General features: G+C 41.7%; 1 protein-coding gene and 1 long non-coding RNA gene across 2 annotated transcripts; both read right to left on the bottom strand.

Moving 5' to 3' along the window:
- Nucleotides 1-586: 586 nt before the first annotated feature.
- Nucleotides 587-1,996, bottom strand: LOC125541344. The gene is made up of 2 exons (XR_007297492.1): nucleotides 1,196-1,996; nucleotides 587-1,100 (listed from the first exon to the last, which is right to left on the bottom strand). It is a non-coding gene; the product is annotated as an uncharacterized LOC125541344 (long non-coding RNA).
- Nucleotides 1,997-9,638: 7,642 nt separating this feature from the next.
- Nucleotides 9,639-14,861, bottom strand: LOC125536551 (vacuole membrane protein KMS2-like). The gene is made up of 8 exons (XM_048699788.1): nucleotides 14,516-14,861; nucleotides 13,299-13,510; nucleotides 12,876-12,954; nucleotides 12,458-12,745; nucleotides 11,473-11,627; nucleotides 11,053-11,169; nucleotides 10,728-10,913; nucleotides 9,639-10,214 (listed from the first exon to the last, which is right to left on the bottom strand). The coding sequence occupies exons 1-8, from the start codon at nucleotides 14,556-14,558 to the stop codon at nucleotides 10,017-10,019; spliced, it is 1,278 nt and encodes a 425-aa protein (XP_048555745.1). The 5' UTR covers nucleotides 14,559-14,861; the 3' UTR covers nucleotides 9,639-10,016.
- Between the last annotated feature and the right edge of the window lie 334 nt (nucleotides 14,862-15,195).

Genomic DNA, 15,195 nt, shown 5'->3' with positions numbered 1-15,195 from the left:
CGCGGGCCCCGCGCGTCAGTTTCCTCCCTTCTCTCTCGGGCTTTCCGTCCGCGGTGGGGGCCTGGTGCGGTTCGGGGGCGGGAAAAGCGTGTGGGCGGCGGGGACCACACGCCGCTCACGTGAGCCCCGGATCTTGCTGGGCAAGCCGAGCCGGGCCGAGCACGTGGCCGCCGGATCCTCTGCGGCAGCGCCGCGTAGGGTTGTTGATGCTGCTGCCGCCGCTAGGCTGGTCCGTCCAACTGCACCGCACCTGGTCCACGGCCCCCGGCCAGTGACCCGCGTGGTGGGGCCCGCCCGGACCGGACGCCCGTGCGATGCCCCTTCCAGATTCCCGCGAGAAGTCTACGTCGACTACGTGTGAATCGCGTAGGCGATGAGATATATACCACGGGGTAGTACGCAGGAGTACTTCTGTACGAACATGGAAATGACTGTCGCCGAGCCGAGCAGTGGGCTGAGAGACGTATGTAAATCCACTTGTATGGAGAATGGTACACCTATGAACAGTACGCTGTTCATAGGTAAGCATGCCGCGTCGATCTCACTTTTGCCGAGGTTGGCAATGGCATGGCAGGTCGCTTGTCACTTCATGAAAACGGAATTATCCCGGGCCCAGCAGCCCTCTTTATTTAATTTATTACTAACAAATTATAAAAAAATCAACCAGGAAGAGTTATTTAAGCAGCAGGTCAAGATCCAAAACTTCACAATGCAGCAAGCAGCGGCAGCCTGGAAAAGCCAAAACAGTCGGCATAGAAAGGAGACGGGCGCAAGCAAGCAATGTACAATAGTACGGCCGGCACGGATAGATAGATAGATAAGCATGATGTGTTCCCGTCCGTCCTTGTTGAACGATTCCGAGCATGAATGACATGGACGGAACCGCACCACGCAGGCTCTGTCCAAGCATATACAGATACAGACCCTGCGTCACGGTCGACCTCGAACGGCGCGCCCTGGCTCGAACTCTGCGACGACCAATCCCGCTCCATGCCGGCCAGCCAGACGCCGCGCCGGTTCACATCTCATCAAAGTCCTCGCGTCATCATGCTAGTACTCCGCCGAGGCCGACGAAGCAGCAGTGGGTACCCCGCCCTGCCCTGCCAGCAGCAGCAAAATATCGAATCAGAGTACTTGCCCAGCAGCAAAATCCCAACACACAAAGAGAGAGAGAGAGGTAGGGGGAAATCCAGACGGTCGCCCCATTGCATTGCGTCGCGCTCCGGCTCAGGCCCTGGCACGCTGGCCCCCTCTCCCCGTTGACCCGCGGGAGGCTCTCGCCAGAGCTCAGGCATGACGCCAGGGCAGTCGCAGAGCCCCAAGGCCAAGCACCGAATGAACCGCGAGGCGAGCGACACCAACGTATACCTCACACTCGAACAGCGAGCACCAAGGCACCCCGCCAGCCCGCCTCCTCTCGCGGCCACCGTCTCCGACTCGGCTCGCCGGCGAAATCTCGCGTGTCGCCACCTTGTTCCACACCGGCAGCAGCCTTCCAATCCGGTAGACGAGACGACCAGCCGGGCGGCGAGGAGCAGAGGACCTACCTGGGCTCCATGGAGATCGAGAGGGGCGCGCGCGCGCCTTTGCGCTCGCCACCGCGGTGGGTTTTATAATGCCGCTCCTGTTGCTATCAGCTCCCACCGATCTTTCCGTATAAAAAACGATCTCTGCACTGTGCGCGTACAGTAGGAGTACTATTTAAAGGGGTCGATGGGCTCGCACAGCCAGGTCAATTGTATACTCCGTGGTGTGGCGGAGTATTTTAAGGCTTGCGGATCGCGTGGGCGCACCACCACCCGCTGGACTTTCTCCAGTGACGACCTTTGAACGCCACCAAAGGTGCTTGGACCTTTTCAATCGATTAATCTAATTTTGGAGCGAGTACTACCTAAGCATGAATTTTCTATCTTGGTAGAATTGCATGCGTATGCACGATGATGGTGATTAGTTGTAGGAGCTAGTCACTAGCCCTCTGCAAAATATTGTTAATTTCCTGTCCAACGGTATAAAAACATCTATCTTTCCAGAATACACATACTTTCTATTTCATTTGGCTCATGGGAAGCACTTGCAAATTTGCTAATATAACTATCCATGTAAACTTTATGTCAAATCACCATCACCTGTATTGTCAAAGTTGCATCCATTGGGATCATTTATTACTTTTCCTATCAACGTGTCAATACCCTGATTTTGAGAGAGTGTGTGTGTGGAGGAAGCACGCGAAAATAAGTTTGTTAAAATATTTCTATAATGCTACTAATAATAATGGTATTTTGTATTCTCATCCACATGAGTAGGATCTGGAAAACTTCCTGGTCCACACTCTCGCCACATGTCCAGCTCACATGACAAGGACATATACCAGTCCATGTCGCAACAGAAAAGGGAAACTTGTCTAACATATTGCAGTCCATTCACAATCGCATTCATCAGCTGGTCCAACGCCCTAACCCTGATAGATAGATAACATATCATTTGGGTAGGCTGATGACCTTTCCACCCTCTCACAGCAGAGGATTGGTTTATCGACAGGCTCTTGATTATTTGACCACATCGCATCGCCTAAGCAATGACCAAAGATGATGATGATGGCTTGTATTTGTGCGCCCTGCACTTTGTCCCTTCTTAAATCAGTCACTAGCTTGCTTGCTTGCCCTTTTCATTGTGATTGTCTTTGATCGCTCCGCGATTCCCCCCTTTCGTTTTTCCTTCTCCGGAGGCTAGGTGCCATTCTAGACGAGACTAGCCACCATCCAGTGATGTCCTACTAATATTGATTTTTTTGGTAAAGAACATTTCATTGAATTGATATATCAAGGTGATACAACCGCATTCAAAGAATACCCGGTCTCTGCATAGCATGATGCACACAGCAAACAAGTCCTAAAAAAAACATTGTATTACAGCAATAATAAATCAGCGCAGTCTACCATGAGGAAGATCCTATCCAAAGATTACACTAACATTGATAATATGCAATACCAAATAAATATAATATTCCCTCCGATAGTTATTGTTAAAACGGATGGGAGGAAGTACCAAATTTTATTTCATGATGGATCTACTAATACCATTGTAGTGTTGTGGATGCTTTCCTTTTCTCACTCTTTTTCTAAGAAGTGTCTGGCTGTCCACACTAACATATGAGGACGATTTGGAGGCCTTGTTGGAAGATGCTATAAACCCAAATGGTGGTCACTAAGATAAAAGTATTGCTTATCATAGTGGTGATTAATTAATAATTGCATCGACAAAGACAAAAAAAAGCATACTAAATATTGTAAGTAATTTACACTATTAGAAATTCTCGCAAAAAATGGCACGATTAGAATATCGCTAAAGCCTAAAAGACTAGCAAACCAACCTGTATTGGATGGAAGGAGAACTTAGGTATTCCCACACACCAAGGTTAATGTTCCTATGCTCGTATTTTTCTGGATTTATTTTCGGATTTTCAACGATGCACGTTCAGTAAAAGAAGACGTTTCCGTCGACTGCTAGACGCCTATAGTGACTTTGTAAATCTCAAGATGATATGACAGCTCAATCTCTCAGAGATGCTCGTAAAAATAAGATGTGTATGCATATGTATGTAAGGGCGAGTGCGTATAAATAAGCTTAAAGGAGTAAAGGGTCACGTACGTGGCTGCTTCTCTATCATAATCATATTCTACTACTGCTTGCCATGTCTCTTGTTCGTACCGGAGTAGCTTTTCTTTAGTAGTGTTCATACCCTAGATTTCTTTTATGGTACTGTTCGTACCTAGCTAATGGTACAATGATTCCCCATAGAATATGGTTTACCAATTCCACTAGCTAACCGCTGATTTCGGTCGTTTTATCTGCATACCCGAGAAGAAGAAAAGCAGATTCCTACCTATATTAACTTAAAATATAAGAGAGCGATTGTTCAAGAAATGATTATAACGCTGACCAGCTATCTGCTGACCACTTAAAGTGTTGATTGTTGAACGAAACTCTGCTGGGAAAGTCTGCTGTCTCAAACAAACCTTTATTGAAAACCAGAGAGATTTTCACCCGCAAAAAAACCCCAAAGATTTTAGTTAATGTCTTCTCAGTTATTCTTGAAATTTTATAGGTTAAAATAAGTAACTATTAAAACAGACTATATATTTAGTTACTAGTACCCCATTTTTGATATTTAGGATTTTGAAAAAGTAGTATCACCGCACTCGTTTGATTGCGCCACATGAAAAACAAAAGATTCTTTTCAAGAGGTTGTAATGGGTATTTTTTTTGAAATATATTGCAAACAATCCTTAGAAAAAAATTCTTATATATTCAATCGATGGACGAAATTTTTCCAGGGACTAATCCTCCAAGTTTGTATGAAAATCATTTGAATCAAAGTGATCCCCGAATTGCAATCCACACAAGGCTAATCAAGAACAACCTCGCTATAACAAGGATAATAATAATAACAAAATATTTAGTTTGATCTCAGGCCACAACGAGATACTAATACATTAGTTTTTCTTGTGAGGTTACTACAACATTAGTTTTCCATCTTGTATTTTGCGTGTCTAAGTAGTTGTGGATTAGATAATGTTGACCTAGGTGCATAGATTGGTTCGTATCGATTTGATATTATTTGACAATAGCTAGGTGAATAGTTTAGTTCAACTTGCTGCCCCTTCGACTTGTTTGTACAGTCATCGCGAGTTATTTGATCTTTTCGGAACTCTACAACTTTCATTTTCCTAAGCGAATGAACAAATGAAGTTCAGATAGCTGTCATTTAGCCGATCTGTTCAATCTCCAAGAGTTAAAATTGTAGCACTAATTACAGTGAATGAAACTACACATGCATTCACTGGCGTGCACTGTGCATTATACTTGAAGTCAATATATGAAGCATACATGTGTAAAATATCAAAAGACTAAATATTGATTTTTAAGATTTTAACTGCAAACTAACTAAAGCAAATATAAACACAGATTTCTAAATTGTTGTTACTTTGTTAAACCTCTTATTAAATATGTGCAATTTTGTTAGCTATAAACGAATCAATGCATTAGATGGCATGTTTTTCTTCATTATATACCCACTACTTTGACATTTTATGACATGTGCCCATTTAATAGTTTTTCGTCCCGATTACCCCATTTAGCAGTTGTTTTGCTAGCTTTTACACCATTTAAAATAGTGAGAGTGGTCCACAAAGTAGGTCCTGACAGTCAGGTACACCTGACGGTGAAATGTTTGAGTCGGACCTGCCTAGACAGTGCCAGCCCTCGCACCACCCTTGACTCATGTGCCATTGGTTCCCCTCATATGCACGTGGTTGGGTTTGGATTTTGGCAAAGGTGGTGCCGACAGGGTGACGATGACGACGTAGCGTCGTAAGAAACGGTGGTGGGTGTGAAAGCTGGTTCGAGGTGGTGGTGGCTCTGGTACTTCGCAGAGGAGGAAGAGGATAGTCACACGGTGAGGATGAAACATCTGGCAAAAGAATAAGTTGAATGGGGGGGGGGCATTGTCGATGGCCTCCTTCTACTCCTAGGAAGGAGAAATGTCAAGGAGCACTTTCATTATTGTACATACAATTTCTTCCTCGTAGCTCCATTGTTCTTGCCATCATCTCGAATTCTCCTAGTCTACCCCCTCAAATTGTTCTTTCTTTTAAGTTGTGGATAGCTCCTCCAATGGTTCTGTTGGCAGACAAAGCGTCAATAGAATTATTTCTAGTGCGATGCAAATCCGTAAGCAAATATGGTGAAGCGAAATGAGGTGAAAGCAATAAACAAGGAGCAACTTTGACATGAAGAAGGAACCCACCAAAATGAAGTAATGCATATGCGCAACTGACAACCATGAGAATCAAATTGTTTCTGATCGAGTCATTCTACCGATTCAGGCACAGAAAAAATGCTAGGAGGAGAACCGTGAAGTGACAAATTGTGTACTTGACAGCCGAGAGCCCACCTAGCAAATTGCTCTATATAAAAATTAAAGGGGGTAAAACAGGCAAAAGTTATGCTAAATGGAGTAATCTGGATGAAAAATTGCTAAATGGGCAATTAGTGTACACAATTTTCAAAGTAGGAGGTATAAACTCAACGTAGATGCACTGTATACGAAGAGGGGAGTTTTACTCATCCAATTATATAAACTTGCATACCGCAAAAACGTGTAGGATGGCATACAAAAGAAAGACTAATTACTCCCTCCGGTCCTTTTTACTCTGCATATTAGGTTTGTCTGAAGTCAATCTCATCCAACTTTGACCAAGTTTATACAAAAAATTATTAACATTCACATAACAACACATTTATTATTAGATCCATCTCGGAATATATTTTCATACTATATTTATTAAATGTTATAGATGTCAATATTTTCTAATATAAATTTGGTCAAACTTAGCAAACTTTGACTTTAGACAAAGCTAATGTGCGGAGTAAAAAGAACCTGAGGGAGTACTATAAAAATTAAATGAAGGGCTAATAGTTGTAATGATGATGATACCCAGGGAACCTCAAATTCAAAGTGCAGACAAATGTTTTGTCTTGTATTAGTAATTAACCAGCTAGACTTGCCGACTTAGCAAAAGGAACTTGCTTCTTTTTTCGAGTTGGTGGAACTTGCTTTGTCGATATAGAAAGAGCTAGTGAATGAGAGTTGGTTTCTAGGATCTACTAGCTGTTTGGGCTTATTGGCCCACCACAATTTATATAGATGTCAAATCTACTGATATCTGGCCCACATTAGCCACTCATCAAACATTCATGACTTTTCTTGTCAAAAATAAAAACCATTACTTTTGGACGATTTGTTCCTATTATAATATGGCAACTTGCGTTATTCCGAAATGTGCTACCACTACATCCTGTAGGGCTAGTGAGGGGGAAGGTACTAGTATAAAGCCAGAAAGGCTGAAGACATGATAATGAGGTCTATCAAAAGAGATGCCCAAATGCCTGAAAGCTTCTTTCTTGTCCAGTTTGTTTACACCATACTTGGGACTAAACTAATGGCAGGGGAGGCAACAATGTACGATGGCTCTTGATATTTTTTTGCGTTCTTTGTTTCCACTTTATCGGCCCCACCCGGCATATTATATGCCAGGGATCATGTCTCTAGGTTGAAAGTTTCCTGAGCCCCAATGTGACCTGGACAAGCAACCCAATGCTGCCACATCCCTCCAGAGGCTTGATCACACTAGCTGGCTCGCTGGCACATAAAAAATACTGCTGGTATTTTAAATTGCACGATCGATGCAGGATATCATCATGTTCACCACTAGATACAATATTTGGTGGTAGGGCTAATTGTGTATTTATCTATGGCAAGTGCATGGGCCGGGATGCTTTGTTTGACTGGTGGCACGTACAGATATAGCTATGAGCACACATCTGAACCATTGTATATTGGCAATGTATGATCGGCTGATGGCCAGTTCCACATATAAGTATATGCAGACATATTTTAATCCAACCATTTGGTATGACAAGATTATCCTCAGCACTAAACAAATGCTCATGTTACCAATCTGTTATTATATCGGCATCATGGCGATTACTTTACGAGTAAGTACGTGGTGATGACTACCGATCCTAGACGTATTCTCATGGATATATAAATATAGTGGCTTGAAAGGGATCTAATAGAGGGTGTATAAAATTAAGAGGAGTGGCGTGGCAGGAAGTAGGGGAAGACTAGAATTGCTTGTCATTAGTGCCTAACAAAGTCAATAAAACTAGTATAGTGTAGCTCAAGAGAGAAGTTGGTGTCTATGAAGCTAATAGCTAAAAAAATAGTGGAGTAGAGTAATGAATATGATTTGGCATGTTACCCCCTGAATACCAACATTTCAGAGACTGAAAAATAACGGAGGGTGCGGCATTTACCATCAAAAGTCTTTTGTTGTAACTCATGTTTAGTATTGAAATTTACAGAATATGCACACCGAAATGATGCACCAATGGAAAAAATATATAAAGAGCAAGATAGTACTCCCTCCGTCCGAAAATACTTGTCGGAAGAAATAGATGTATCTAGATGTATTTTAGTTATAGATACATCAATTTTTATCTATTTCGCCGACAAGTGTTTCCGGACGAAGGGAGTAGATAATAGTGGAAGTTTTTGCGCCCCAGAGTTCAAGAAAAAGTTGAGCGCACCTGTATTTTTATGTGAAAAGTATGTCAAATTATGCGCTAATAAGACAAGCGGCGAATTCGTAATACGAGAACTATGCATACCCGAGCTTGAATATCTCTGATGAAAGCAGCACAAAGTGACATCAACAGTACTACAAAATATCCAAGAAACGCACAACGAGTACTTCTCGCCAACATTTCTTGAGATGTGCAACATATTTTTTTTCCCTGCTCATAGCCGCCGGGATCACATTGCTATTTTTCCGTTCCCAAAAAATGGATCAGAATATTTTTCTCTGGCTCGGATCCCCACAGAGAAGCCAAAAAAAAAACATTTCCTAGCACCACTGTTCTGATATGATGCCTGACCAGCTTGCAGTAGAATAGCAGCACTGCTACCATATTCCGTTGGCTTTGCAGTCCGTAGCCTCCTAGCCGCCTGTAGCTGGAAAGCTGATAGGATCGTAGCGGTAGATTTACGTTGCTGTAGCCAAGCATAGGGGGGGCAGTGGTAGGGCAGTGTAGGAAAATAGCATGCGCGTAGGATAGGTTCGGCCAGTGCATGTGCATTCATCAGTTACTGCGCGCCAGTAGTAGCTTTCCGGATCTCTGGCCCAGGTGAGGCGATCTACTGGCTCTACTCGTAACAGTAATACTTATTGCAAGCTATGCGCTCCCAGCTGCAAAATGTAAAGGTGTATCTTAGCAGTTGAATATTTCAAATTTCAATTTTTGATGCGCCCTGCAGTTTTTTCTAACCAATAATGCGCCCAACGTTTAAAAGAAAAAAAAGGCATGTATGCTACATTATGCCAAAAGTTCAGTTTCAGAAAATAGTATGCAAAAAGACAGGCTTGTGTTTTAAGTAATTGAAGATGACCTAATGTTTGATCTAATTAATGAATTGTAGTATCTTTTATAAAGATACTCCCCGGGAGCTTTCCCCATTCCGCAGAATTGAAGTCTTTCGGGACTATATTTTTCATAAAGAATTCGAAGGATTTTCATAAGACTTATATTATGGAGAATGATAAAAAGGCCACCTTTTGCACCAAACGCACTTACTCCCTGAACAATGCAAATAAAAACTTAGGAGTAGGTGTTTAGTCACAACCTCAATATATGATAATTAAGCAACATGAGGATTTTAGACAAACATAAACCTCACACGCTGCAAGCCATGTGAGTGTGATTGGCCCATGAGTGCACAGCCCAATCTGCCTCTCACGCTGGAAGAGCCCAAGTCCAAATAAGCAGAGCAAGACTGCATAGTTCCTCCCACTCTTTACCTCGTCAGCCAACGGCGACCTCACTGAAGAGTAAAGAAAGTAAAACAGGAGTAGCTGATAAAAAGACAGAAGTTTTTTTTCCTTCTCCTGACATGCCATCTGGCATCTGCATTGACACTTGACAGGGACATCAATTTTCTCAACGCGTAGCCATCAGGAACAAATGGCAGATCTTGACAGATCATCACCAGTGCCGAGACAAAAACGACAACATCAAGATGGTAGGCACAAACTTAATGCTTATTGTGCCAATTGATGGCAATTTCTTGGTTGCTATGTACAAGGCCAACATTACACTTGCGCACTAGTCAAACCTTTTCTTTTTCTCCTCTTTTTTTGACTTTCTACCAAGTAGTAGATCAACAAGCTAGTGCTCCACTATAATACAGACAGCGGTTCTTAGTTTCACAGTCATGCTGGCCTGATGGGATGGGTTATATACACTGTATCAATGTGATTTCTTGGAGAATAAAGCCAACTACCCAGTAAATGACCAGATTTAGAATTCCCAAATCAGTCTCATGCAGGAAGTGATGGCATGAATATAAATTGAATGCGTTCCTCTACGATCTGGCTGGATGAAATGCCCTGGCTCCATTAATTTGATAATATTCCGGCAGCAGGTTCAGAAGCGGAACTCATTGTAGCTGATGACTTCATGCTGATCTCAAGCTCTTGTTGTTTCTTGAGATAACTCTGTGCTGTGGAAGTGATTATCTGCATGATGAAATTCATGATCATGAGCCACACCACGGTATTCCAGATCAAAGAGAACGACAGATTCCACTTCTTCCCCTGCACAAGGACAATTCATATTTAGGGGAAATGGCAACTTTCTGGGAAAGCAGACGATAACATCAACTAAGCAAGAACAGCAGAGGAAACAAAAAAGAGGCAACTTTATCATAATCATTGTTCCAGTCCATTACAATGCTGAAGTTATGTTACAATTGTCAACTATCATAACCATGTATCCAAGGCCTCTCATCAGTTCATCTACAAGCTAATCAATTGTGCAAACAATACCAATGACTTGGTTAAACAGTATATTTGTCTAGAAAATATACGAGAATATAAAACATTTCTGCCAGATCATCAGCCGCAAGCCCGCAGTTATCACTTACAGCATACTATTCCATGATAAATTAGGACACTCATTTAAGTTATTAACATTGCATTAACAAATTAATCAAACTTTCTAAAGAATGAGAACATCAAAAGATGATAGAGATCATTTGAAGAAATAAAACATAAACAGTTGAATTTTAAATGCTCGAAACTATTTCCAAACTTAGCAAAAAGCGGTACCTTCGCAGCACTAGAAGCTGATGCAGCAGCACTGGCCATTAAAAACTTATCCTTGGCTGTCTTCAACTTGGTGACTAAAGAGGGAAGGATGGATGATACTCCAGGGAAATTGCTAAACACCCACACAAGCCTTTCCTCCACCAATTCAAGAAGTTGGTTGTTGCAGAGAGTAATTACCAATGTTGTCTACATAAGTAATTTGTAAAATCGGCTAGGTCCATCAGAATAAATGAATTAAACAAATGAAATATGAATATGCAAATATTGCAGTTAAAGTTAAATGCTGTACATAGGAGGAACTGTACCAAGTTAGAAAGTAGCAAACCTGCATATAAACCTTGATAATAGCCTTCCCAATTAAAGTTGCCAGAAAGAACTTCCAGAAGGGGACGTTAAATTGTCCACACAAAATGCCAGCAAGATCAAACAGAGGGTTTGGCACCTAACGAAAGGAAACGTTAGTCTCGAACTGTCATATTTAATAATGAAGCAATAATATGCCAAAGAGAACTTCTCTACATTTGCAATAGCTCCAGTGATCACAAGGAAAGTCATGGTCACATACCACATGCAATTTTTCTATAGAAACTATAGTTTGAGTGGGGAGAGAATGAGTTTCTCAAGAAATTTAAATGGAGTTCACCTAACAGCTTAAACTGTTAAGGAGCTACAAGGCAACTCTAAGTACGGTGACCTAATCAAGCATGTATACAAGCAAATAAATGTCCACAAGAAAGAGACTAACCGAAGCAAGTAGCAGTATTGTCGGGAAATTAAGATACTGTGAGTGAGACATAAGCCAGCGCTTGGCCCGATGTAGAGTTGATGATAGAAAACCTTCTTTTGAGATAGAAGCATCCAATTCTGCCAACTCTTCTACTTTTTGGCCTGATAGGCTAGCTGTGGTTCATTTGTTACCTGAGTCAGTTGCGTCAAGTATTTTTTCCTAATTAATTACACAAATTTAGAGCTTCTTTAGTCTAACTTAAGCTAAAGTTGGCGTGATAAAATGTTAGAAACATGGATTGATCGCATCAGTTATTCTTCCAAAGAAATCACTAAGATCACGGATTGTTTAGCCTTAACTTATGCTAATCTTATATGATTGCTTATTGTGGTCAAGATACTCAAACTCATAGGCCAGATAAGTCAGCTTATCATATAGTTAGCCATAATCATTAAAAAATGGGAACAGAAAAATTGTCATTTAAGCATAACCATAAAAAAAGTAGCAAAGGAAGACTCACAAAAAGTGGGAGCATGGATGGAAGTTAAATGCATTCAAGATCTAACATCTGAGCAGGACCATAAAACTGAACTTTATAACTACTCTGCTCTGCACATAGGATAATTATATTTCTGATTGAAGGCTATACTGTAAGATGGTACACAAATAAGCAACAATCAAATAAAAATTCAAAAGTCATCACTGATCAAAGTGTGCTATATATGTTCAATTAATTTGTAACTGATCAAGAAGCTTCTTGCTAAGAGAACTATGCAGTTCTTTCTGACGCGCAATTACACATCAAAGTAACTATGTGATGTGTTTATGTAAGTTTGGATGCGGTGAAGCAATTATACATAATTTTAAGTGATTCACAATGATGCCCTGGAATAATAATTTGAAGAGTAATGAAGAATCGTGAGATGCTTAAAAAGGTATGAGCAAACATAGAATTATGTAAATTATGTTCGAGTTGGCAAGAGCAAAGCAGTACAAACATAACCTGCTCTAGAGATAAAATATGGAGGAAGCTCTCCAAGTGCAGTTCCAATGCCCCAAAGAACAGCTTCAAGATGAACTTCATGCAGTATTTTGCTGAATGGGATTGTTTCCTGATATATTGGAGGTCCAAACTCCAGACAGTCTTTCTCCAACCATGAAGGCCTCCTTTTAAGAAGAATAGTGTCATAAGGAGCACTCTTTAAATCCACCCGGCCACACTGAACCGCTTTCATTGTGAAAAGGGCAATATGAGGCCCTAAATACAATACAAACGTGTGCAAGCCAGAGCCTGCAAAACAAATGATGCGATGAGAATTGAACTGCATGTGTATTCTTAATGATAAATACTTGCTATGCTAGCATTTTATTCAACAGATTAACCAGTCTCACACAAATACAAATTGAATTTTGGGTTTTACCTAATCCAATGGATGAAGCCACCCCTAGTATGACCCACCATAATCCAAATCTGGCATACCAAAGCAGTTCCTGCATATGCTGCATTGAAGACAAAATATAATGGTTTATCCATGCTGCAAGAGCGCACGCACCACAGACGGAGTACATGACTCACTGCTCCCACCCACCTAGGTTCAAGTCTCACATCTACCTTAATTTCAAAAAGTGCAGGGTATAAATCTTACGCCTTCTCATTCAGAATAAATAGATAATACATTTCAGTGATTTCACCATTCAAAAGCAACAGTTTATTTTATGCATATCCAGAGACTGTGAAAGTAGTGCTCTGTTAATTTGAATACTTGCAGTTCAATTCAGCATACCGCCACTCGATTCGTCTAATTTGAAATACAGAAATGTGCTAAAACAGAAGATGATGATACCTTCTCATGTGGGCCATCAGTTACCAAGAGAAGCACACAGGTAGCACCAAGCAAGGGAACCAGGAACTTCAACCGAGAACCTTCTTTCAGAACACATGAACATGTGCTTCTTATACTCTGTCCAATGGCTAGCACAAATAATGCGAGTGTTTTGAATGGCTGTGATGTCAGCGTTAAACTCTCCAGGTCCATCCGATGCTTATCGCGAAGGTCTGAAATATATGTTAAATCTATTACATCATCGACACACAGCACAGAGTAGTCCTACTTTTATCTCATTTAAGTTAACCAAGCTTTCAGAGAACTCTAATTTTATCTGATGTTACAATGAAGGTGGCATAGACTGAAGGATCCAATGGACGATGCACACCCCTAATATTGCCTTTTATAACAATTTTACCAATCGGGATTCCAAACATTGTGCTGTGCATGAAAATAAAAATTTGCAACTACCTTCCCTAACATAGATTGACCGCAATAAGTAGCATTTCTATTATATCCAAAATAACTCGTATCAGAAAAACTGAATTTATATTTGGATATCTCAAAAGCGCATCACAAGAGACATAAGACTGAAAGAAAAATGCAAAAAATAGAACAATCACCCCTAGCCAATCTTTGCGGGTAGATATCGATGGAAAGTTATGGAGTAAAACGTACTTATGGCAACCGCCATCTGCCCTAAAACCAAACGAAATCCAACTCAGATATCAAGTTTCTTCAACTGTAAACTTTCCAAAAGTGGAATAAATAGTAATTCAATAACACTTGGAAGGTAAATCTCCAGCGTAAATGGCGATCAACTAAGACGAACATGATCGTTATTCTACCTCCAACAGAAACAAAGATGAAGGAGCACAAAGTTATACAAGAAGCAGCTCAACTGGTGTTCTAATTCATTTATCAGTGAATCATTATACTCGCCTCAAACAAGAATAGAAAATGACCACTAACTTGTACGTAAAGAAAACAAAATGCTCCAATTTTCCAGGAAAACCTCAACGATACGCATTCGCAGCCCCATATCGCACAACAAATATAACGCCTTCGACAACCACACGAATCTGGAGAAACCAACCATGAACGCCTCTTACATGATTCTAAATTCTAAGGTTCGAAAGCCCAAAGACCCCCTAGAACCACAGCCGTCTCCAGGAACAGAGCGAGATCAAAGTAACAACGCGATAACAACCCAAGGCCGGCATCGGCCCACTCACCGGACATGGCCTGATCCTCGCCGACGGCGGTGTGCTCCATCATGAACCCGGGGCTTCCCCCTCTGCCGCGGTAGATCTGAGCGGCACCGGCCGGAGCAGGCCGCCACGGCTACTCAAACCAAGGGAAGAAAGAGAAGGTGCGAGCTCTGCAGCTCGTTTGGCGGTTGGCGCGGAAACGCCTGGCCGCTTTCCAGGGTCCGGCGGCGAGGCGGGGTCACGAACTCGGCGAGTCGGAGGATACAGACGGAATCGCTCCTTTCTTTTCTCCTGCAAAGCTGGATGCTTTTGAGTGGAAGTAGATGAAAACAAAGCTTCCTCTGTTTTGTTGCGTGCTCAGGCTTTGTGGTTTTACCAAGTCGGAGACAAACGTATTGCTTTGCCTTTGCCAAGGCGTTTTTGTTACCTTTTTCTTAGGAAAGGCGTTTTTATTTCTTTCATGTAGTTTGGCCATTCAGTTTTCCCATAAGGTAACTTGTGTAGCAAAGTGGATTATCTTTTTTACCCATACAAGGTTAAATAAATATATTGTCTAATATATAGGGTTTCGATTTGGGAAATGATTTAAATCACCTGACCGATAACAACCACCGCGTCCGCCGGTTCCGTGGCCGTCGGATCGGGTGTTAATTAGATGACTCAGAGCAACATATTACATACTCCCTCCTTCCATCTATATAAGG

The sequence above is a fragment of the Triticum urartu genome, chromosome 2, assembly GCF_003073215.2.
Source record: "Triticum urartu cultivar G1812 chromosome 2, Tu2.1, whole genome shotgun sequence".
Lineage (NCBI taxonomy): Eukaryota > Viridiplantae > Streptophyta > Magnoliopsida > Poales > Poaceae > Triticum > Triticum urartu.
This window is presented reverse-complemented; position numbering and strand designations above follow the sequence as displayed.